This window comes from Calliphora vicina, chromosome 3, assembly GCF_958450345.1.
Source record: "Calliphora vicina chromosome 3, idCalVici1.1, whole genome shotgun sequence".
In the NCBI taxonomy this organism is placed as follows: Eukaryota; Metazoa; Arthropoda; class Insecta; order Diptera; family Calliphoridae; genus Calliphora; species Calliphora vicina.
This window is the reverse complement of record NC_088782.1, coordinates 55,741,736-55,768,622: the sequence shown is the minus strand read 5'-3', so window position 1 is coordinate 55,768,622 and position 26,887 is coordinate 55,741,736. Positions and strand designations below refer to the sequence as shown.

Below are 26,887 nucleotides of genomic sequence, written 5' to 3'. Positions count from 1 at the left end.
ATTCAAGTGTTTCGGATTTCTGAAATGGAGTCGGAATTACTTCACCCCATCCGATCTCCCCACTATTTACACCACCTAAAACCGACCGAAAATGGAATACAACTCCAATGTATCACCGGTATTTCAAAGTCTAATTTGGAGCTTCTCAACCACGTACAAGAGAGAGCGAAGGTGATTATTGGTGACAGTAGGGTATCCAACTCTATTGATTCGCTGGAGCACCATCGCAAAGACCCCTTTCACACTAGGCAATTTAGTTGCGCAAGTCTCTTGCCCAACAACAAAATAGCATGTAAAATTTTCTTCTCCTTAACCCGACATTACCTCTGGCATCTACAAACGCAAGAGACTTGCGCAACTAAATTGCCTAGTGTGAAAGGGGTCAAAGTGGGCTGCGTTTCACTGTTCAATCGGTACTACAATGGAATGTGTTCTGATGAAATTACGAAACTTGTTCCTGATACCCGCAGATTTTTACGTAATACTCATTTTTCATCAGGAACACATCCCTTTGTGTTCGATTGGCCAGTGGACCGCACAAGACACTACAGGGAAAATTCGTTATTTAGCCGTACTGTACGTATGTGGAACAAACTTCCCGCTGAAGTGTTTCCTGTCATTTTCAATGTAGGAAAGTTCAAATCTACTAGAACCGATCCCCACCTACGAGGAACTGGACCAGTTCTGTGACAGTTCCTTACCCTCTTGGGCATTTTTAAAACCAAATCAAACTTAATCAAACAGTTTTAATTCTTCACTAGGGATCGAAGAGATACAATACAGTGGTCAAGAGTAAGTTTTGTATATTCTTAATTTCCAATGTGTCATAAAAACATATAACTCGGAAATTATAAGAGATAAATAGATGAGCGCTTTCCAAAAATATAAAAATCTTTGCAATCGGATGGGAAACAAAAATTGGCACGTTTTTAAAAATTTTATGTGTCGAAGGTACCCTATTTTGAGCCATCATAGCGCCGCCCCTGGAGCATATGTAGGGCCCATTTTAATACTTTTAACTCAAATACTCCTTGGCTACGCCCATGTCAAATTTTATTCCGATCGGACCAGCCATTTAGAAATTCCTGATTTATTTAAAAAAAAATCACTGTTCATTGTTTAGAAGACAAATTTACTTCGTGTGAAGTTCGAAGAAGACTGCTCGCTTGCTATAGCCGATACCCTATTTAGAATAAGACCGATACCCTATTTAGAATAAGACCGATACTCTATTTAGAATTTTCAAATACCTTAATGTGTAAGTAGTTGCGAAACAGATACCCACAGAAAAGAGGTTTCAATCAAACATTATACGCTTTCAAACAACAGTCTCCATGAGTCCGGTCTACATTATACCTGAACAGTTTCCTAGTTCTAATCTGAGACGAACACTGAGATGGCTCATTCAGAAAAGCTTAGATGCTGAGTAAGCACGATAGGTGGCTTTAAACAAATATTTTAACCTTCAACTCAGATAAGAACTTAGTGTAAAAGCAGCTTAAGTAAATAAAATCGTTTTTCGTCGAAAACTGTGCACTTGAACCTACTGTTCATTAAAAATTTTTTGGCTCCAAAGGTTGAAATTACTTTTTTCAACATGACCATCTATGATTCAGTCAGCATATTAATATTTTCTATAATATATTTATGTCTTCCTTTCCCTCATGAATGTTTTTTATTATTTTCAAGATTGTTGCTTATGAGAAATGGAGGAAAGGCAAAAAAATAAAAGCAAAAATAAAATAAAAAAAACATGCTGCTGATTAAAATGTTACAAAATAGATACATTAAAGGAAACCATAATAAAGGTGATATGTTGCATATGAATGAATAAGCGAATGACTACCACAAATATTTCCTACCCATAGTGTGTGTCTCTCTACATGCACAATGTGAGACATTTGTATATTTTTAGTCAACTTTTGCGCTTATTTGTTTTTAGATTTGTGTTTTTTTTCTTTCTTTTGTATAATGTTTGGGCCACATACCATAGATGTAAATAAGAAAAATATAAAATACTTTGTTTATTGCTGGCTATGAATTACTAATATCAACAACTCTGCAGCAAATATGCAATGCAAAATAACAAGAAAAAAACACAAACAGCAATATTAGCGGCAGCCGCAGCAGCAACATTAGTCGTCAACAATTTTTAAGACTTTTGTCGCAAGAACGAAAAATGCATTAAGCATACTGATGAATCAACACAATTTGTTCGTATTTTTATATGAACATTTGAATGTAAAGTATATTCCAATACTTGCATATATATAGGAGGCTAGACCGACAAGTTTCTTTAAAATAGAAAATCCTAAAATTTATAATTTTGATTCATTTCAAAAACACTTAAGGTTCGGAAGCAGGAAATTATCTCACAAATTCAATTCAGCTTACTAAATTTTCCATTAGCTTTATATCTCTTTGTTTTTGAAGGTAATTTTCAGCTTAACCTCCTATGTTCACATACATATGTATGTTTAAATATTAAGTACATATTCGCGTATATTCATACATCGACTCCAAAACACTTAACATGACTTTGAATAGATGGTGTCATGATAATGGCCATGATTTATGAGAATTTTCTTAACGCAAACTAACCAGCCAACATTATTCGTACATACAAACAACAACAACAATAATATTTGTAAAACAATATAAAAATAAATACGACAAACTGAAAATAAAACGTATGTTAACACTTAGAATATTTTTGCATCTTAACAACAAGATCTGAAAAAAACAAATCCAAACAATAACAAAACTAAACAGAAACAGAAACAAAAGAAAAAAAACTTAAAAACATTTGCATTTATTTGATTTGAACCCCTTTTAAAATGCATTATTTAACTGGCTTAATAAATAAACATTAAAGCGTTTAATGTTTGATTTCCGGTCTCTACAAAATCATTTAAGAGTCTTTAACAATGTGCAGACGTTTAAACAATTAAACAATTAAACAATTCAATTGAATTGCTTTCGTTTGTTGCAGCACATACCACTTGTAAATTTACGGGCAGACATTAAGCATTTTTGTAGACTAGCCACCACAGCACAGTGGGGTGGAATCGATATATTTTAAACGATTTCGAAATAATATGCTACTGTTATGTTATTCCGTTTGTAACATTATTTGTGAATATTGATTCATGTTGATAGTACGTTATCAAAATTATAAATGGTCTGCCAAAAGGGACTTCCCAAATTTGAGAGTTGATAGCTGTCATATTGTTAAAGCTACATCTGTTGAATTGGCTGCTTTAATTCAGTTTGTTTTGCCAAATCACATGTAACAACACGTGTAAATGACACAATTATTTGATCAAAAATAGCCGAACAGTCAACGTTCCGCAAACTTCGCCCATTTTATGGTGATGCCCGTTTTTGGATGACTTAAATTGTAAATTGTATTCGAAAATACAAAACGTTCAGGAAATCTCGCACACACTTTGTTTTATTTACATTTAAAGATAGGAAACGCTTAGGACCAATCAGTTAAATATTGGACATTGCCTTAAGCAATAACAGATTGCCACACGTTTTACACAAATCAGAAGAGCCATTGTCCCATTTAGTAATCCAGCCCTTATTTCATCTAAATCGGACTACACTTGTCCAACCCTAATTACATTTTGGTTCCAGACATGTCAAATTTGAATTAAATGCCTCTTGCAGTACGTTCTATTTCACATGATCGGTTGGTATCATTCAAGTTCCTTTAAGAGTGACAGATCAGTGGTTGTATCACCAAATTCCTCACCACCAATTGCATTCCAGAACTTTGTTCAAAGTGTGGTAACAGACTCATTACCACACTTTAATCCCTAAGCGTATATAGAATCGTGTTAGATAGTCATATCTATTCCCCTAGTGATGTTTACCGTTTAGAACCGTCAAGATATCAGCAAGGAAGTCAGTCTTATTTCAAATTTTTCGCTTTTATTTTGAAACATTTGTTCAACATAAATTTATTCAAAGTATTCTCCATTGTTAACTATGACCTTTTTCCATCTTACTGGCAACATATGGATTCCGAGCCAAAAGAACTGCTCATCTTTTGAGGCCATGAACGAATCAAGCCAATATCGGTTAATCATTTCCAAAGTAAAGCGTGTCCCAGAGCGTTTTACATCGATCGAAACAAATAGTAGTCGGGCGGGGCATGGTCTGGACTATAAAGCGGGTGAGGCAAACACTTCCCAACTACTTCATTCATAATACTTTTTAACAGATATTGCAACATGTGGCCAAGCGTTATCATGATGAATATTGCGGTTTCATGTCTGGCCGCATATTGTGAGCCTTTTCAGAAAAACGAATCAATTGTGTTATGTGCAGGTTCCCTGTGATGTTCTGGTCAGACTTCAGCAGCTCATGAGAGATATTACCCTTTTATTCCCACCAAATACAGAGAATTATCTTAGCGCCACAGATATTTAGCTTGTTTACCGGGCTTCACATCCGATCTGTTATCGTTATGATTCGGTGCAATAATTATTTTTTATAGCGTTGAAATATCATTTCGGATATGCGAACTCGTCTTCCGAGGTCTCTTTTCGATGAATCCTGCTGCTTGCAAACGTTTTGAAATTTCTGATTGAGTAGTTTCCAATGATTTTACAAGCACTTGTTGAGTTTGATAACAATATTCATATGTCCAATTCTTGGTCTTCAAAACTGTTTGGCTGGTCTAGGCGATCTTTGGCTTCCGTGTTAAAATCACTACTTCTGAACCACACAAACCATCTCTAGAACATAGCGTTGAAATATCATTTCGGATATGCGAACTCGTCTTCCGAGGTCTCTTTTCGATGAATCCTGCTGCTTGCAAACGTTTTGAAATTTCTGATTGAGTAGTTTCCAATGATTTTACAAGCACTTGTTGAGTTTGATAACAATATTCATATGTCCAATTCTTGGTCTTCAAAACTGTTTGGCTGGTCTAGGCGATCTTTGGCTTCCGTGTTAAAATCACTACTTCTGAACCACACAAACCATCTCTAGAACATTGAGACCGATGGGACACATTCACCATAAGCTGCGGTGAGCAATTGGTTAGCTTGAGCGGAACTATTTTTCAAATGGAAGAAGCAGAGCAAAACTTCCCACATATGACGATTCGTTGGTACAAAATTCGAAATTTTCGAAGCAAAAAAAAAATAATGTTCAATAACTAAGTGAGAATAAATGACAACATAAGGTAAACCCAGTAGAAAATAAATTCTCAATTATACAATTCTTGTAACGTCTACGTCTAAGATTAATCTATGATATGTACATCCTTCAAACAGTCTATCGGATCCAAAGTATTCATTACTTTCTGGAAACAAGTGATTCCCGGAAGAATGAGTTAGTCCTTCCTGCATTGGCTATACTAAAGATTGGGCTTCCCTTATAGAGTCGTAGAAGCTTTCATGTGGCCACTCCGTTTACATATATATCAAGAGGTAATAAGTACAGAATTATATCCAAAGCAGCTGCTGTGTGCTTTTATTGGCCCCACTCATATCAGGAGTGGCGCCTCTCTGATCCATATTGAGTATTTTCCTATAGCTATTGTATCTAATAGCCTCTCATCAGACAGTGTAACCATATGTAAGTTAGGTCTCTTGATATAGAAGTCTAACTCTGTCTTGCCCAGGTTAACTCCCAGTCTCTTACTTTTAGCATAGAAAAAAGGCACCCAAGTCTTGCATTATAATTTCATTATAGTTTGATGAAACTTACTTTTATCAGTATCCTTACGTCATCCGCATAAGCTACTATCTTACCTTACAAGTTGTCAGGAAAACGTTCACGTATTGTTCCTAAGGTGAACTTTCTTCTTGTAGAAGCATTCAAACTTACCAATCTTAGACAACGAATCACCAATTATCTCAATCATAATGTTATTCAAGATTCCCTCGATATCTAAGAATGAAGTTAATATATTATATATCTCTATTCTGCAACCCATGTTATATATAACCAATGATCTCGTGTAATGCTCTCTTAACAGATTTAAGGTGGTTATGAGGAGCGTATCAATGCAAGTTCTCAGATGTAGATATATCAGTCACTCAAGGGGTTTTAATAGAAAATACGATGGGCTGAATCGTTTCACTTTAAGTGGCTCGCCATAATGAATTTAGGTATGAAGATAACCCACACTCCCTCCACACCTATGCCAGTATAAAATTACTGATAATACTTAAAATTTATTTAAATAATGTATTATAATTAATAGAAATTTGTAAATAATATTTTCAGAAAATCAGTTGTACTTTTATAAATCCATAGATCTCTGATTTTAAGTGAGTATTGCCTAGTAATCGAAAATATAATTAACTCCTTCGTCTGTACACACTAATAAAACTGATGGTGGTACGTACCCACCAATAAAAGAATCGCCATAGTCATTTAAATCTGATTTTTGTATACATTTGCAAAAAATAGAACATATGCCCTCATTTATAAACATAAATACATGGAGGAAAGTGATTTTTTAAACAGATGCAATGTTTAAATACACACATGAATAAAAATAGAAATTATAGGCCAGACAATAATTCATTGGCTGCAAAAATTATACACATTCTAACATTCCATTTTAAGTCAATAACCTTTACAAAATGCTTTGTAAGTTCGCTAGACTTTTGTTTAAGGAAGAAATAAAATTTATAAATATAGATATTAAACAATCATTAGTTTGTTTGTTTGTTTTGTATATAACAAAATAATCAGGCCTTAAGGATTCCTAGTTTGGAAATAAATTGTAATCGTTTAGAGAGGGTATTAGCTAACAAACGGCTAAGGTGGTCTTGATTTGGAAAAAAAAGTTCTCTAGAGATAGTATTTCATACAGAACTGCCAATTTGTGTATGAACTGGAAATTCTGCATCATCGTAAATGATTTTATGTTCCTAGATTCATAAATATAGAAAATTCCCTTTTTACCTCTTTTGGAACAAATAAAATCATATGGCTCAGGATCAATAAAAATTACCAACAAATACAAAATATTTCCTAGATATAAGTTTTAACATCTTGGGGATTCTCACTCACTCATTAATTTCATGTTTCTTTAGAAAAAGTACCAATTCCCCCTTTCATGATTCTATAATTTCATTATTATTATTAAAGTTCATTATTATAAATTATTCAAAAAGTACAATTAGAATCAACTAAAAGTTTCATAAATTCAAAAGGTACCATTAGCAGAACAAAAAAGTACCATTACTATTAGTCCCCTTTATGAACCTGAACAAATTAATTTAAATTATTTAAAATGTTAAAAAAAACCATGGACAGAGGAGAAAAGTACTAATTTCCCGTTTTACCCTTGAAATTTCAAAATACTTAATTTTTTTGGGACGCAAACATGTCCAAAATTATTCAAATCTGACTACTTGGTCTAAAGAAAAAAATGTGTGTTTAAAAAGGTACCAAACAGTTTACACGGATTTACACCAATCTTCACCTTCGTAATCAAGTTCCAAATAAAAACCTGTTAGTTATTTTGTTTCAGTGGAGGAACCAATGTTTACAATTTTATCAAAATTAGCTTAATAATTTCGGAAAAAATGTATTGGGTGTATGACTTAAAAATACGGGATTTACAATAGATGGGGTATCTTTGGAACGCAGTTTTTGTTTCTAATAATTTATGTGTCATTTAGAAGGGTACATATCTTCTTCGAAAATGACGATTTTTTTAAAAACGAATCGTCATATAAGAGAAGATTTGCTTTACTTCTTTAATTTGCAAAAAAAAAGTGCCGCTGATGCACACCGAAGCTTCCATTGATGTGAGAGATGGTTTTTGCGGTTCAGAAGTGGTGATTTTGACACGCAAGACAAATATTGCCCCGGAAAGCCATAAAAATTTGAAGACCAAGTATTGGAGGCAATTCTCCACGAAGATTGTTGTAAAACTTAACAAGAGCTTGCAAAAGGATTGATCCACGCATCAATTTCAAAATGTTTGCGAGAAGCAGGATTCATCCAAATACGAATTGAAGCCGATAGACCTTGAAAGACGATTTTGCATGTCCGAAATGATGCTTGAACGCTATAAAAGAAAATTATTTTTGCATCGAATCATTACTTGCGATGAAAAATGGTTGCATTAAAATAATCCGAAGCGAAAGAGATTATCCCTGGCGCTAAAGTAATTATTTGCACTTGGTGGGAGCAAAAGGGTCCTATCTGTTATCAGATGCTGAAATCTGACCAGACCATCACAGGGAACCTGTACCGAACGCAAGTGATTCGTTTGAAGCGAGCATTGACCAAAAAACGCCCAGAATATGCTACCATACAAAAAAACCATAATATTACATCATGAGAACGCTCGGCCACATTTTGGAATACCTCTTAAAAGTATTTAGAATGAAGTGGTTGGAAAATTTTGCCACACCCGCTTTATAGTCCAGACAGTGCCCGTCTGACTAATAACACGGTGCTACGATGAATAAAAAACTTAAAAAACGACCTAGCATGGGTTATAGGTCTTGTTTAGTACATTAAAAATTGAGTCTAAGAATTTCAGAAACACCCTAAAATTAAGAAGTTATTTAAAAAAAAAAGTTTTCAGTGATGTTCGTCGACTTATGGACATATAGCTTAGTCAGTTTTTGTCCGACTTTAAATTTTTTAATTGGCTTGGAAAGAAAACTAATTACACTTTAAAATGGCGGGAAGTTTTTGATACATTTGTAAGTTATAAGTATTGTTTTTGTTAAGAATATCTAAAAGAAAAACAAAATTTATCAACTTTTTTCATTTTAGTCGCTTTTCATTGCTTATTATGATATGATAGCTTATAAAAATAAAATACATTGGTATAAAGAAAAATTAGTTCTTAACAAAATATGGTTCTAGTTATTTAAATCGGATGAAAATTGTAAAATTTATTCAAATTTTCATAAACACCTCTTTAAGTATTTTCTCCCCCACCGCATCACTGTGGTTCCAAATCAAAATCTAGGTGGACAAAATTATTTGGCGCTCTTATATAGAATTGGTTCATTGTGCTGAAACCACGTTTTGACGCTTCTAGCGGAATGCTTGGGATCATTATCCTGCATGAATTCCCATTTTAGTGGCATTTCATCCTCAGCAAATGGAAGCATTTTATTCTGGAGAATGTCTATATAGTCAGCAGCATTAATTTTTCCCTGAATCCAAACTATTGGACCAACACCAGAGGCCGAAAAACATCCCCATAGCATTATAGAACCATCACCGTGTTTGACGGTTTTTTTTTAGTATATTTAGGATCAAATTCAGCATTTGCAGGACGACATACAAATGATTTTCCGTCAGATCCAAATAAATTGACTTTTGTTTCGTCTGACCATTGCACGTTGTTCCAGTTTTTACGGCACAGTGTCGCCTGGCAAATTCCAACCTTTTTTGTATGTTTTTCTTGCTCAACAGTGGTACTTTTCTCGGACTGCGTCCCATTAATCCGACTTCCTGCAGCCTATTTCTTATTGTTCGACTTGTCACTGAAGCACACAAATCATTTTTAAGGCTACTTGATGACACAAAGGGGTTATTTTTGGAAAGTCGAACTAAACGTTGGTCAAAACGCGCTGACGTTTTACGCTTTCTACCTCTAGTTTCATGACTTTTTTTCGAATGAATGGCATTGAAAACTTTAGTTTTGGAACACTTCATTATCTGTGCAATTTTTCTAATTGATAACCCGTCCGAATTTAATTTAAGAATAAAATTTTTTTCAGTTTCAGTACAATGAACACCACGACCCATTTTCAAATTTATTTACCGAGACATAAATCATAAACACGAAACCAATATGATTAAATTAATCACATAAACTTTGCTTTATGGATTTTTAATATGTTTATGTTAAAAATAATAATTTTTATTGACTAATGGTAATTTTTTGTAGTGCGTCCCTATTATTTTTTCCAATAGAATATACAACTTCACTGATTTTTTTGCAAATAAATATAAAATAAAAGCGCAAAAGAGAAAAAGTAAACAAATAATGAAATTCCGTTATTTTAGGAACAGTTACAGGGACCCAAAAAAAAATCTTAATATAAAGAAACTGTTTGCATCTGTTTGCGAAAGTAAGGGTCGTCCCTATTATTTTTTCCAACACTGTTTATAAAAATCGTTAACCCCCTGTCTATACTTGACAATTTTTTATCATGATAAACTTCAAAATGGTTGTCAAGATAAAAAATTATCAGGTATAGTCTCCATTTATTAGTATTATTGCTTCGTTATGACAAAATTGTTAGTGCTTTTGCTAAGACAACTTTGTCTTGACAACAAATGTCATTTATTGTTATGATAAATATTTGTCAAGTATAGACAGGGGGTAATAAAACAAATTCAAATAAAAACGTTTTCATGTGTTTCTGAAACAAAATTTTTTGTATTGAAATTTTTTAAAAATTAAAAATAGAGACATTCCCCAAAAGTTTCTTTAAATGATGACGGTCTTTTTTTTCGGCAATCTATATAATATTCTTAGAAAAAAAAATATCAGTATATTTGAGACCCAAGTTTAAAGGACTATAAAAGGAAAATGGAGGGGCCCATAAATATAAGATATACACTTAATAAAAGCCTATAACAAAGTTTATCTATGTTTTGAAGTATGAATTTCTATATGCTAACACAATTGAGATATATGTAATTTAGTAAAGCAGTAAAATATTAAAAAAAATTAACGAAAATATGATTCAAAATTTTTTGAAATTCTGGCGCTTCTGTCGAGAATACGAAATGTCCAATTGAAAAACCCATTTGTATTGGAGGAGAGCAGATTGTCAGCTTCCGAAAAAACTTCGTTTTTCCAAATTCTGAAGATACAGATTTTTATAATTTTGTCCACCTAGATTTTGATTTGAAACCACAGTGCGCATATAAATAAAAAATTTTCCGACCTTTTTTTAAAAAAGTTCAATAACTTTTGCAACTACATACCGATTTTAACAATCAATGTCTTATTTTTGTCTATATAGAATTGTTTTTAAAACGCTGTGCAAAACAAAATAGGTTTTCATAGAAAAAAATTAAAATAACTATTGTATTGAAAATTACGAAAAAAAATAAAAAGTAAAGCAAAGCTTTTTATAAAAACTTACACAATTTTGGAATATACACTTTATGCATACATTTTATGAAAGCTCAATTCTTTGCCTATCCATAATTGTTTGCAATTTCGAAATCTGTGGTAATGTATATGAGTTAGAGGTACTAAAGTAGTACGACCTGCCCTAAGATAGTTTTTTCAAAACAACATAAAATTTTGAGGGTGTTTCAAAATCTTTAAAAACGGTTTTAGTATGTCGTCACCTAGGCCTACAACCTCCATTAGATCGCTTTTCAAGTTCTGACAAAATGTGTTAATTTCAATTGATGCAGAACGCTTTCTCTGGGATACGCTTCAATTTGAAGCAGAGTATCCGATATTGGCTTGATTTTTTAGCACAGAAAACATATGTTGCCAAAAAGATGGGAAAAGGTCATAGCTAACAATTGTCAATATTTTTAATAAATTTATATTGTACAGATGTTTCAAAATAAAAACTAACAATTTCTAAAAATATCTCATTTTTAAGTAATACACCCAATATTTTCCCGTTTTGACACATCTTTGGTTCTTTTTCTTTATAAATTATAGTATCGTAGTATGATGTCAATGTAGTGCCTATGTTAATTTATAGAAAAATATATTTTATGAAAAAAGTACCGAAAATTTACCCCTTAAGGGATCGTATTTATTTATTTTTAAAAGTACCAAGAAAAACAAAATTCTAGTTCTTTCGGAACAAAATTACCATACAATAGCATAGGCAAGTATATATTTTCTCACATATCGTTTAAAATATACTATATTTAAATATGCATTCTATACGAATATACTATATGCAACAATGATGTATATCTGTATTTGTGTTTCTGTAAGTGTCAAAGATTTTTGAAATGTGAATTAATTGTTGATACAGACTTCAAACAACACGTACACATTCACATTATATCCAAATGTGTATATATTTTTTGTTTGTAACGAAACACAGATTTTTCATTTAAAGTAATTTTTCATGTAGTCATTTTCAATTTGTTAACGTAGTCGTTAATTTTTGTTTTATGAAATATTTTATTAATTGCTTTAAGTTAAAATTGTTGCAGGGATGCCAACATCTTTCCAAAGAAAATGTTTCTTAAATTATTTTAAGAGAACAGTTAATATAACTATTTAGAAGAAGTTCTAGGAGACTGTACCGAACTAGTGATTTTACCTATCATTTAGAGTAACATCTAGTTACATAACTAGCTACGTGAATAGTTATTTTAACACGTGCATGTGCTAAGAATGACCCTTTAGCTGGTGCAAAGTAGTCAACTCATTGGATTCACATAGCGGTTACATAGCTTCAGTTACCTTACTAGTTACCTAACATTTTACTTGATCAGCTAATTGACCTCAAATAGTCACTTAAAGAGACATATCATAAACAGACTAACCTTCCTCCGACAACTCTCCAATAGATTACTTTTTATGGATAAAATAACTCCTTTCTAAAGTGCAGAACAATAAACGATTAAAGTGACTACACTCTAGGTTACTTAGAGACACTAAAGTGACAGTTGAGTTCACTCTGGTTACATGGGATGTCAGTATACTTAAGCAAAAAGAAAATTAACTGTATGAGAATTATATCAACTTAATTTTTATAAAACACGTTTAAAGCAACTACACTCTAGATTACTTAGAGACACTTTAGTAACTATTGACTTCGTGCTAGATTACCTAAGACATATAAAGTAACCAATTGACTTCTATTTGCAATACATATAGCACATAAGTGTCAAATGACCAAAAAAATATATATTGCAGTCAGGAAAGTGATCATACAATTAGTGATAGTTACTGTCTACATTGACTACTTGCTTAACAGCTGGGTACTGTTCTTTATTCATCAAAATCCGATTTATTCAACATTTTTATTAGTTCAAGAAACTTTTAATTTTTATCATAGGGGCAGCCCTATATATTACCAGAACAAAAACAAAATATGTATAAAGTAACCTTATTTAAAACCATTCTATTTTGTTGTATTTTTAAAACAGAACAAATAAACATTTGTTTTTAAACGTTGTGTTTTTTTCCAGTTCAGCCTGTCAAATATTCTTAAATAAACGAGCATGTAAGTTTCGGTTTATTTTCCATTACATGTTCATTCACATTCTCGTTAGTGTTTGTATGTCCCAAATCTGTCAAAATTTTAAATACTATTGATTTACAGTTATTTTTTATTTATTTATTCATTTGTTGTATTTTTTTAAAAAACAAAAAACATTACTTTTTAAACTTGTGTTGAAGGTTTTGTTAATTTCTTATATTTTTTGCAGTTTGCAACTTATTACAATTTTCTTTAAACGAAAAAAAAAATAATCAATTTTCAAAACTTTATTTATGTAAATGATTGTGTCATAGGATTTGGTGTCAATGAAATAAATTACAAAGTTGCAAACAGTAATTTGATAATTCAATGATTTGTAATTCATATTTCTGAATGTCATAACACTTTATATTTCATTATTATTCATAATGATATTGAAACTTAAGTTCAAAGTTTAATGTTCTTATGTTTATGCAGTTCAGCTAATCAATTTTATTTTTTGTTGAGAATGGTATTTATTTAAAAAACAAGTAATAAAGTATGATCGGTCAAGCTCGACCATAGAATACCCTACAATAAGTAAATGTGCAAAAACATTTTTCTTTTAAAATATAAATAATTTATATTCGTGACTGATTTTCGGAAGTGGGCCTTATATGAGAGCTATGATCAGTTCTGGGCCGATCACCATGAAATTAGGTCCCCACTATGGTGGTGTAGGGTATAAAAACCAGTCAGTGTTCTAAATTTTGCTATATCGAATATTATACACCCTTCATTTTAATAGAGAAAATCAGTATTTTTGGAAAAAATATTTCTTAAACAAAGCATTTTTTGTGAAAGCCAAACAGTCAGATTTTTCTTAAATTGGTTGAAATCTTCAGAATTTAACCCTAGCTCTGGCACTATGTAAATATCTGAATTGTAAAATAGCTACAACCTATATATTTTTGGTCTGATTTGAAGCCTACACCAGTATACCTAATGGTTCATAGAATATCCCCAACAATATGATTATAAAATAAATTAAACGTACTTACAAATGTAAATAATGGCAGGATTTGTAGAAAAATATTTTTGTCAGAGCTAGGGTTAAACACGTGCCCACTAGGGTGGCCCTTAATAAACGAAAGTTGGATTTTGGCCATTCTCACCCTCCAGTTTGGTGAACATTAGCAAAAAAAATCATCCTGAAAAAATTTTAGGTAAATCGGTTGGGGTTAAGACGTGCCGCAAGCCCTCTGAAGTTTTGAGATGCATTTACAAGGGGAAAAAATGCATTTTTTTCAGTTTTTGTAAAAATTTTGCCATTAAAAAATTACTTTTGTAATTTAATTTAAAAGAATCGAAATGTGTACGTAATTGTCGTTCTAATGAGACATAAAAAACAGAAATCGGTCAAAAAATGTTAAAGTTATTAAAAATTCGCCAGGCCATTAACGTGTCTCAGGCCACTAGAACATGAAATGTAGGAACAAAATTAACATATTTTGAGAAATATTAAAATAAAAGCTCATTTTTACTTAAAATATGTCCATATTTACTTCTATATGAGTTTTTGTCTTCGTAGGATACCGTTAACCTATTCTTAGGTATGAACAAAAAAATTTAATTTTTTTAACGGCAGTTTCAAAACTCCATTTTCAAATTTTTAAAAATTTTGTTAAACAAATTTCAGAATTTTTTGATCATCTCATTGGGATTTATTAAGAGTATAATAGGGAATAAAAATGTGAAAAAATTATGAAAATATCTCTTATAGTTTTTCCGTACCTGCGATTTAAATTTTGAAATTTTCGAGAAAAACCAATTATTTGGCAATTTTTAGGCCAATGAGCTCTATTTCCTTACTCTTATGAATTTTAAGTAAAACCTATTCAGAATATTATAGTCCAGATAATTCAAAATATACTCTGAAACTTCTACTAAAATCGGAAGACGTTAACCCTTAAATCGTGAAGGTCAATGGTAAAATTTTTCAATATTTGGAATTTCTCTTGGAAAGATTTCGAAATGATCGAAATGTTGTTGGGCCGATTTTGATGAAATTTAACAAAAATATAACATAAACTCTAGGGTTTATAATAACAGCACAAGAATGGAAATTAACGCTTAATGGCACTTGGGGTTAAAATGACACCAAACTTTTAAAATCATAATTTTTTATGGTTTTAGAAGTTTGGGGTCATTTTAACACCAAGTGCTATATAGGGTTAATTTTAATTTTTCTGCTGCTTTTGTAAATACTAGTCTTTGTGTTATATTTTTGTTAAATTTCATCAAAATCGGCCCAAAAATATACAACATTTCGAACATTTCAAAATCTTTCCAAGAGAAATTCCAAATATTGAAAAATTTGACCTTTGACCTTCACGATTTAAGGGTTAACGTTTTTTGATTTTAGCAAAAGTTTCAGAGTATATTTAGAATTATCTGGACTATAATATTCTAATTAAGTTTTGCTTAAAATTCATAAGAGTAAGAAAATAGAGCTCATTGGCCTAAAAATTGCCAAATAATTGGTTTTTCTCGAAAATTTCAAAATTTAAATCGCAGGTACGGAAAAACTATAAGAGATATTTTCATAATTTTTTCACGATTTAATTCCCTATTATACTCTTAATAAATCCCAATGAGATGATCAAAAAATTCTGAAATTTGTTTAACAAAATTTTTAAAAATTTGAAAATGGAGTTTTGAAACTGCCGTTAAAAAAATTAATTTTTTTTGTTCATACCTAAGAATAGGTTAACGGTATCCTACGAAGACAAAAACTCATATACAAGTAAATATGGACATATTTTAAGTAAAAATGAGCTTTTATTTTAATATTTCTCAAAATATGTTAATTTTGTTCCAACATTTCTTGTTCTAGTGGCCTGAGACACGTTAATGGCCTGGCAAATTTTTAATAACTTTAAAATTTTTTAACCGATTTCTGTTTTTTATGTCTCATTAGAACGACAATTACGTACACATTTCGATTCTTTTAAAATGAATTACAAAAGTAATTTTTTAATGGCAAAATTTTTACAAAAACTGAAAAAAATTAATTTTTTCCCCTTGGGAAAGATCTGGACTATAAGGCATTCAAACATTCGGTACAGGTGATGGTTTGGTTAAGTTTCAGCAGCTCATAATAGATAAGACTCTTTTGGCCCCACCTAATAGGGAGCACTGGTTGGCCGGACTTCACATACTATCTATTACGCTTCTTGCTATCATAATTGATCCATTTTTCATCGAAAGTAATGATTTATATCGTTTAAGCAACATTTCGCACATGCAAAATCGTCATCTATCGGCTTGAATTCGTATGGCACATGCACCGTATTTCCCTGCTTTTGGAAGAATCCAGCTGATCGTAATCATTTTGAAATTGCTGCTTGAGTAGCTCCGAATGATTTTTTTGGGTTTGACAACAATTTTCTAGTAATGCCTACAATTCCTGGTCTTCAAATATTTTGACTGGGGATCTTTGTCTTCTGTGTCAAAATCACCAATTTTGACCCGAACAGACCCCACATACGACTACTTTTAATGCCATTTTTCTAACATAACTCACAGCATGTTGATTATCGTGCAACATTCCTAAGCCAAATACATACAATTTTCATAAACATATTTAATTATCACTGATAAATCAAGTTTTCTCAGTTACAATAATTAAAATTTAATTCTCAATTTGTTTTATCTAAGTATCATTAAATTAACATTAATTTGTTGCCAGCAAACATGGCGCCCTAACGGGTTAAGGCTAGATGAATATCGATAAATGATATCATGACCATTAAAATGTGATATAAAAACGACACCGTTTTTTAATGGCAATGACAAAGAACAAAATCTGTGAAAACAATGCTGACAATAAAACTATCCAGTGAGTGGAAAGCTGAAAAAGCGTTTAAAATTTGGCACAATAAATGACCAATCAAGCATAAACATGTGGGGACAAGGTGGGGTCTTTTCTTTTACCAAATAAAAATATAGTAATTTCCAAAAAGGTAAACAAATTTTCCATTTGAATAAATTTGTTGTTGAAAACAACAAATAAATTATGTTTGGGTGGCCTCTGTAAACAAATGGAAAATGTATGTATATAAAATATTTGTGAACGTTAAAATACTTTGAAATCTATTAAAAACATTAAATTCAAAATCTTCTAAATGCCACCTGCAGATTCATATTGATGTCATACAAATGTTTTTGAATGTAGTTTTTTATTAAACTCGTACATATACATATGATGTGTCTTAAAAACTGAAACTTGCATTCTATTACATATTTCGCAATATTTTTTTTTATACACAGCATAATAATAAAATATTTATCAACTAAATTATTTTGTTTTTTTGTTTATTTGTAGGCTTTAATTTGGTGTCAAGGATGGCCTCTAGTAACACCTATTGGCGAAGTTATACTTCATTTGGGGGGCCTTGATGACGATCAAGTTAAATCTGCAGAAATATATTTATGCGTTAAAACAGGTAAGAAACTGCAAAAAAAAAAACAACATCAACAGCTAAAAAACTGCCGCACAGTGGTTTAAGGTGAAGAAAATTGGTAAAAATACATATGTACATGAGGTATATGAGATCACATTTCCGATTGATAGCTACGTGTATTATTTCCCCAGAAAAATGTAATCGGAGTTGTCATAGAATCCGATCATTGTCGGAATCGTTTTTGAAAACGACATTAGGCTTATGAAATCCTAGTTCGTTCAGAGATGTAAAGCAATCCACCATGACTCCCGAACTAACCTGATAGCTTGGCTATCCGACATCGCAAAATTCCTCAAGTCCTTCAAACACATTCTCCAACATTTCACAGCCTCCTTCTAATTTATTAATAGCCCAATATAAGCCCAACAACTATTCCCTTCCAGGTATTAGAACTTTTGAATTCGTACACAATAACATATCGTCGATTTTATATGTTACTGTGCTGTAATACTATGATCGTTCTCAAAAATCTTGAGAATTACCTACAGGTGTACCTGATAGTCTGGAACCTACAATCCTTTTTCATAATAATATGTAAGGGTGCTTATACTGGATAACACCCAGAATATAAGAAGGGCTGGTACTCAAGACCTCGGTAATATAAACACAGACGAAAAATAAACACAGCGTTTGAAATTATTAAGCTTAGTTGGGTTAGGTAATCAGGCAGCCGTCCAAAACCTTCATCTCGTACAGCACGCTTGGGTCCAATGATCGTTCACTTTGTGGTGCCTGAATCCCTGAAAAGGGAAAGGGAAATCTATAGATTGAATCATAGCGAAGTTTGCAAGAGAAAAGTATAGGTAGAAATTAGATGAGTAAGAGGAGAAGAAGTTAAGAATTCAAGGAATTCAACTAACCCAGACCATCATGGGACAGTTTCTGGATCACTATGAGGTGCAATTTGCATGTTCGGTCTTATCAACTACCTGCTTTCCCTAATAAAGGCGTCTATTCACCTTAGTTCCTTCCCAGATAACAAGTAGAGGTTACCAAAGGATTGCTCAGCTAAAAGTATGGCACGTAGATCACCCAGTGCCGGAAAGTTACAAAATATGTGTAGGATGGTCTCTTCCTCCTCCTCATTCCGACAACTTCTGCAGAAGTCGTGATAAGATAGCCCAAGTCTTGCAGCATAGGAACCGAAAGTGCAATGCCCGGTGATCAGCGCCACCATATTGCTAAGTCATATTTGTTGTAAGCGACGTGTGAGTCCAATGCAGGCCATATCATCCTCCTAATGGCACAGGTGGATTCATTACCCCACCTTGTTTAGGCAAGTTCGTAATATTCATTATTTGTCCGTTGCTTGCAAGTTGACAACGGATTTCCACAAAGGAAGTCTATTTCGTCTTCCGATATCGAGGCTCCTATTCCCGCCATGTTATCAGCAATACAATTGCCTTCATTATCGCTGTATACACGTACCCAAGTGAGTACAACTGTCAAATGTCTCGTCATCTCATTTAAATATGTCTGGCATTCGTTGACTATATTCAATGTTGTATTAACACATATCAGGGATTTGATTGCGTCTTTAATGTCAATATATATACGATACCCTGTAATATCGGAGCCAATTGACCGCTCTCCTAATGGCCGATATCTCGCCCTGAAGAATTCTGCATCCATTTGGGAGTCTAAATTACATTATTATCCCAAATTCAGGAATGTATATACCACCGCCCATTCAATCCCCCTTTTTGGACCCATCCGTATAGATAGATAGCCTCATTGTATCAAGGTAGAAACCATCAACAGGTTCCATACTGTATCGGATTGAGAAACCGAAGTTCCTCATGAGGATCAGGAAGATTTTGAATACTTCCTATTATGCAAACATGTCCGTAGGATCTATAATTCCATGCGTTGCAAGCGTTGAGCCATTCAGTGCCAGTGGGGTGCCCCGATAGTGTAGACGGTGGTGTGCTGGACTATCAATCAGAGGGTTGCGGGATTGATTCCCGCCAGAGACTCTGGGTGTATCTGCAGACAAGCAAAACGATTCGCAGTTTGTGTTTGTTTAAAAAAAAACGTTCATGCCATTAGATCTACTGGTATCCAGTTGAGTAGAGTGAAGAGGGACTTCGTCGCGGTAGTACGCAGTGCCCCTGTTATCAGGAAGCCATGCTTCTTACTACCATCTCAAAGAGTATACGAAAGTAGGCTATATCCATTGCCTTCCATCAGACAGAGACCCAATAGCATAGGTTTAATAACCGTATCAACTAGCCAGTTCACATGCCAAGGTCTAATACCCCATCTAGTGCCTATGGCCTTTTTGCCTTAGATGCCTTGCCTTAGATTTCCTGCATAGGTACTTTGCAGTTTCAGTTTTGCGGGAATTTACACTCAAGCCAGTAACGATACTCCATCAATTTAATATTTCGAGTGCTGTCTCCAGTCTTTGCGATATCGTGCCCAGATGAATCCCTGAAACTGCCACCGCTACATCATCCGCGTAGGTGACAGTCTTATAATTTTGGGAGTCTAATTTTCTAAGCAGACAGATTAAGGCCAGGTTCCACAGAAGTGGAGATAGGACACCCCGCTGGAGAGTGCCTCTCTTAGCAGACCAGTAGATCATCCCTGGTTTTAACCTCCACCTTTTACCAAACAGACGTTGGTAGGCATATATTTCCCCAATAGTTTTATGGGTAGTGTTGGACGTATGATTATTAGAAGTGATGGTCGTGTCAAATGTACATAATCCTCAAATTATGTTACCTCAATAAATTCGGGACGATGAGCCTTAGAAGTTTACATTGCATAAATTGTGCACGAATAGTTGAGTTCGAATTAATGTCAACCTCCTATTCCCTCAATTATTGTTGGTTATATTAGTTTTCACCCAGTTACTGACATTACTAAGTCGTCGTCGTAGTTATAGCTTCTGTATATATGGACCACCGTGTTGTCGTTAGTATAATCCACATAAGTTCTATTAAATAACTCCATATGATAACATCTTCAGCATTCAGTTCCCTATATTATGCGGAACTTCTTTTAACACCCGGTCAATTTTATGAACTTGTTCCAAAATGAGTGGTTTTTGGAACGACTCGGAGAATCACTTCTGATTCTTTGATAAAATTCATACAATTCGTGACATCTTAACCACTTCTAGAGCCAGTTCTGTAAAACTTTTCTGAGATTCTTAAGTAAATCTACAAACTTTTATAGAAACTAAAGGGTGAGTCAGAAAAAAAAATTAAATAAAACTGTTCAATATAAAAATTCTCAAAAAAATTCGTAAAGTTATTCAAATATTGTAGAAATTCATCAAACATTGACATATTATTTACTCGGTATTTATACATTTATCCACTTTTTCCGAAAAACCTGCAATTAAAGATTTTATAGTTGTTTCCGTTACCTTTTTGGATGAGGTGGTCCAATTTCGCTTAAAATTCGTCATTATTTTTTTTACAAAAGTCCAATAACTTTCCACAGGCCGAAGTTCTGGACAGTTGGGTGGATTTACCTCCCGTGGTACAAAATTGACTTTATTGTTTGAATACCACTCAAGAGCATTTTTTCCAAACTGACATGATGCCGAATCAGGCCAGAAATAAGAAGGCGTTCTGTTCTGTTTTAAGAAAAGTAAAAGCCGTTTTTGTAGACACTCTTCTGTGTTTATGCCACAAATGTAAATGGCTTGCCACACAAGAAACTTCTTGGGGAATTTTGTTTGTTTTTTTTGTCCTCGATCATAAGCCACATAAATATCTTGTCCCGAATGTTTTGAAAAGTCTGCCAGTTTCATCATCTATCACATAACAGGTGTAGTTCTTTTATAAAATTTTACCTCAACTTGTTTGCTCGTTCTTTGGCTTCTACGTTCTTTAACACATTGCGTTCAGGAACATTATTCAACTTCAACCCAGCATTAGCTTTGGCTCTGCATTTAACTTTACGAGCTGCATTTCTGATAGAAGTGTTCGGTGCTTTTCGAAAGAGTTGTTCGACTTCTTTTGTCTTACCAATATCTGTTAAGTCCATGTTTTCTTTCAGTGTTCAAGTCTTTTTTATACTGTTTAATGGCTTTTTAAACAGTATGACGATGAACCTTCAGATATTTTGCTATTTTTTGAAAGTCTGAATAGTTTTAATTATTTTTTCATTCGTCTAAATCTAATTAGGTTTCCTTATGAAATTATTCAGTAGTTTCTTAATCGTTTTCAGACATCAAACTATGGCATAAAGTTCACTTTAACTTCACTCCAAGTATCTAGATCATGGAAGGGTATGAAGATGGAGTGAAGTTTTAAAAATATTATATTGAAAATTTTTATATTTTTACCATTTTTTTTAATCATGGCCACTGTATGCCGTAAAACCAAACCAACGACCACATCGTGAATTTGCTATAAAGAAAAAAATCCAAAAATAAACCATTATATTTTAATTTTTCTTTTAATTTTAATTTTTTTTCCAGTTGAAACGAATAAAGAACCTCAATTGTGTGCCGTTTGGCGTACGCCAACAGAGCACCCTTTAATCGATACATTAACAACAACAGCAACTACTGCTATAACAAGAACAGCCACAAAAGCTGCAGCAGCAGCAACAACAACAACTGCAGCAACTTTAGAATCAGGGTCAACTTTGAAAAGTTGTCAACTTGATTACCAAGATCACACATTGTACCTGAGCACATTAGCACTCGAAATGTTAAGTGACGATTTGCCACAACTCCTACAGAACCTACTGATAGGCGTGGAGAATAGTCTTGAGCGTTTATCGCTCAATCAGCTGCCACAAATACCATTTAATGGCGGTGATAATAATTCATCTGTCAACACAACGGCATCCGCTCCGCCATCATCATTATCATCAACATCATTGCTATCGTCGTCATTAAAAGATGAGAAAAATCATTATGGTACGACGCTTAATGGTAGACTCCAATTGCCAAATTCACCGAAATGTGCTTTAAGACGCAGTGAATTAATTACCAAAAATAAATTACACAACAACAAATATATGCTGCGACGTTTGACCAATCGTCAGGATAGTATGAATTCAACGTCGTCGGGTAATAGCAGTGCCAGTGGTTTGAGTACCGCTTCAAGTGATAGCGATTCTTATGCCAAAAGTCATCTTCTACTAAACACCAACAATACCAGAAACATTAACAATAACATCAGCAACATCAGCAACATCAAAAGCACCAGCAACAACAATAATAATAACAATAATAGCCATAAAATAATTACAACAGCAATAACAACTACAACTACAGCAACAATACCACAAACTGAAACCAAAACCAATGAACTGAATTCACCTGCCTTGCCAAGATTTTGTTTGGGTAATTCATTTCCCCACATTGACAGTGATGAAGAGAATACCGAAGATAAACGCAATTCATTAACTGACGGTAAGTATTTAAATGCTTCCTTCTCCTGCCCTCCACATATGATAAATGATGTGATATATTTATAATCGTAATAGTAAAATGGAAATGGTGTAGTTAAAATGTATAGCCGCTTTTAATTTATTTTATATGCAATTATTTAGTTGCTACTACATTTCAAATACTTCATTTATCAAACGGACGTTTACTAAATTCTAAGAGACTGAAATGTTCAGCAAGTTAGTGTAACAAATTATTGTAAAGTTCTAGTTAAATATATTCAAAAATTTGTGTTTATTAAAATCCAAGGATTTTTTTTAAAAAATCTGCCATTTCGAACTGCCTGATTGGATTGATATGAAATCTCATATAGCGATAGCAGATGAGTACTAGAGTTTAAGTTTTGAAGACAGACCCCTAAGGAGAGGCCCTGAGCGGCCTTCAGAAATGTAAATATTTTAATATATTCTTAAAGTCTTTGATTAGACCTATATTTTGGAAGTTATTTGCAGTTGAAAATATCTTAGCCAGGTTTTTTTTCACAATATTAGACATAAGCTCTGTTCAATAACTAAAAGTTTTTACTAGTTAGTAACAATTGTTACTGGAAAAACGTTCATTAACTCAAAAAACTTGCAAGTAGAGAAAAAATCAAGAGCGTATAAATTTGAGAGAGTGTTCATATGTTTTGTGTTATTGTTTATTTATTATACCCTTCACCATGAGTGGCAAGGGTATATATAAGTTTGTCATTCCGTTTGTAATTTCTACAGTTTTCATTTGCGACCCCACAAAGTATATATATTCTGAATCGTTATAGATAGCGGAGTCGATATAGCCATGTCCGTCTGTCCGTCTGTGTGTTGAAATCAACTTTCTGAAGCCCCCAAATAACTTACATACACGAATGATACATCAATATCTCCGAAATTCTTCCGGCTCGGTAGCTATTTAAAGTCGAGAAAATCGGTCCACAAAGGGCTGAGATATAAGAAAAAAAAAACCAGGACAACCTCGATGTTTGACCTATTTTTGACCCATATCTGGATTACTAAATCATTAATATAGACAATATGGATATCTAATGATAGATATTTCAAAGACCTGTGCAACGACGTATATAAGACCATATATATACATTTTAAAAGAAATAAAATAAGAACAATTGTTACTGGAAAAGTAACTATTTTTGAGAATTTCAGAGAGTAATTTTGTAAATTTTTATTTTATACTCTCGTTGCAAGTATGTACTGGGAAAGTAAATGAACAGACCTATAATTTATGATCGATTAAATTAAACAATAAACCAAAAAATTAAATGGAAAACATTTTAAAGCATTACGAGTTCAAACATGGTCGATTTTGAATTTGAAAATTTATAAAATGCTGAATTTTTGGCTTCATAAAAAACGTATCTTAAGGAACTTATAACGTGTAAAAGTCATTTCAGAAATTATTTCTTTGAAATATAATAAAAGAGGTTTCCTTAGGCCCTTTCGATTTTAACCTATCTTTATATATATAATTCTTCTGTACGTGTGTTAGTAACTGAACTCCTCCTTAACATCTGGGCCGATTTCGATAAAATTTGCTGTGTGTATTTCAGTGGGTCACTGGATGGCTTAGATTCACAATTGACCTATATATGTATAATGGGCGTGGCACCTTCCATATAAAGTAAACATTTATTATTGCATATCTGGAGTACTATTATAGTGAGAGTCTTCAAACTTTGTGTGAGCTATGGCAGAACAACGTTTGCCGAGACAGCTAGTATTTTATAGAATTTTTTAATTTATGTTAAGTGTTCTATAATTCCAAAGCTGGAATTCCTAAATCTCAAATCATCATATAATTATTTTACCAGCCCCAGACCAAATGTGGATTTTATGGCCAAAATTCTCAAAAATATGAAACTTGGAAACAAATTACATTGTGATATATTAACGAACAAACCTTATGTTAAATATTTCTGAATTCTAGAATTTAAAATTTGTTGTATATATATGCATTATTTTTTTAAATATCTGAGACAATTTTACTCCAACTTTCACTAAAATTAACACATTTATTTGGAGAATTCCCTTTCCGAATTTCAAATCAATATTTTGATCGAGTCCTAAAATATGTAACTTTAAACTTGAATAGTACATGAATCATAGGGTAACAGAGACGAGACGTAATTGTCAAAAACCTAACTCTTGCAACAACAAAATACATGCTAGTCAATGTATTTTGTTGTTGTATCAAACATATAATTTGTTGTATTATCGTTTGACAAATTGGAGTGTCTCTTGTCTATGACATGAATTTTAAATTTGGTAGATTTTTATTAAAAAAAATACTAATCATAGCCCTGGAATTAAATGTTTTGCAAATGTGTGGTGTATGACTTAAAAATATGGAATTTAAAATAGACAGCGTATATTTAGAATTCAAATTTTGTTTTTAATAACTTATATGTCATTTTAAATGGTACACATCTGTCATTTATTCTCACTTAGTTATTAAACACTATAGTGTAATTTTTTGCTTCGAAAATGTTGAACTTTGTGCATATGTCATATGTGTTTCATTGGTTTCAACGTGCGAGAAATGGTTTGTTCGATTTAGAAGTGGTGATTTTGACACGGAAGACAAAAATCGAACAGGCCAGTTAAAAAAGTTTGAAGACCAAGAATTAGAAGCATTACTTCATGAAGATTGTTGTCAAACTCAACAAAAGCTTGCAAAATCATTGGGAGTTACTTAAGCAGCAATTTCAAAACATTGGCCAGCAGCAGGATTCATCCAAAAGCAGGTAAATTAGAAAAGAAGCCGAGAGACCTTGAAACACGATTTTGCATGTCCAAAATGATGCTTGAACGATGAAAAATGGATCCATTACGATAACCCGAAGCGTAATAGATCGTATGTGAAGCCCGGAAAATCAGCCGAATCGACAACAAAGCCAAATATCCATGGGGCTTAGGTAATTCTCTGTATTTGGTGGGAGCAAAAGGGTCATATCTGTTATGAGCCGCTGAAATCTGACCAGACCATCACAGGGAATCTGTACCGAATGCAAATGATTCGTTTGAAGCGAGCATTTGACGAAAATTACGACCAAACATGAATTTGCGACCAAACATGAAACATAATATTCCATGTTACATGTGCTCAGCCTCATGTTGCAATACCTGTTAAAAACTATTTAAAATGAAGTGGTTAGGAAGTTTCACCTCAACCGCTCACTCTCTGGTATTTTTTTTTTTTTTTAACAAACACAAACTGCGAAGCGTTTTTCTTGTCTGCAGATACACCCAGAGTCTCAGACGGGAATCGAAGCCGCCTGAGACTCTAGCACTCGACGGTCTAGTCTATCGGGTCACTTTGGAACAGTATATCCGAAATTGGCTTGATTCATTCTTGGCCTCCAAAAATGAGCAGTTCTTTTGGCTCGTAATCCATATGTTGCCAGAATGATGGGAAAAGGTCATAGTAATGGCCAATACTTTGAATAAATTTATATTGTACAAAGGTTCTAAAATAAAAGCTAAAAATGTAAAAAAATTCCGAATTTACCCAATAATATATTATCCTTTACAGTTAATTTATATTTTTTGTTGAAATTTCGATTTTAAGCAATTTGTTTTAAAATCCCAAAACACAGAAACCCCAAAGGAATACAGTTTTATATGATCTAGTATGATTTGAATTTGCCTTAAGCAGATTTATCGCAAGTCGTGTCCTCTACATATGCATATTAGGCTATATTTGTCTGGTCTTCTTGTAGGTAGGCAATTTCCCCCATCTTTCTTTGACAATGAGACAAAGTTTGTGTGAAATTAGTTGCTTATCCCTAGCGAGAAGCATTGGCAAGAGCTTCAATG

General features: G+C 33.0%; 2 protein-coding genes across 4 annotated transcripts in view; both read left to right on the top strand.

Moving 5' to 3' along the window:
* LOC135955470 (uncharacterized) overlaps positions 1–22,250 on the top strand; it is a 118,822-nt gene extending 96,572 nt beyond the window's left edge. Inside the window, exons 4-6 of the mRNA XM_065505820.1 lie at positions 17,518–17,638; positions 22,095–22,133; positions 22,198–22,250. Coding sequence (XP_065361892.1) covers positions 17,518–17,638; positions 22,095–22,133; positions 22,198–22,250 — 213 coding nt within the window. The remainder of the gene's footprint in view (positions 1–17,517; positions 17,639–22,094; positions 22,134–22,197) is intronic.
* Positions 17,522–26,887, top strand: part of Pura (Puratrophin-1-like) — a 106,894-nt gene continuing 97,528 nt past the window's right edge. For all 3 annotated transcript variants that reach the window (XM_065506459.1, XM_065506460.1, XM_065506458.1), the window contains exons 1-2: positions 17,522–17,638; positions 22,095–23,039. In XM_065506459.1, coding sequence (XP_065362531.1) covers positions 22,328–23,039 — 712 coding nt within the window. In that variant the 5' untranslated portion in view covers positions 17,522–17,638; positions 22,095–22,327. The remainder of the gene's footprint in view (positions 17,639–22,094; positions 23,040–26,887) is intronic.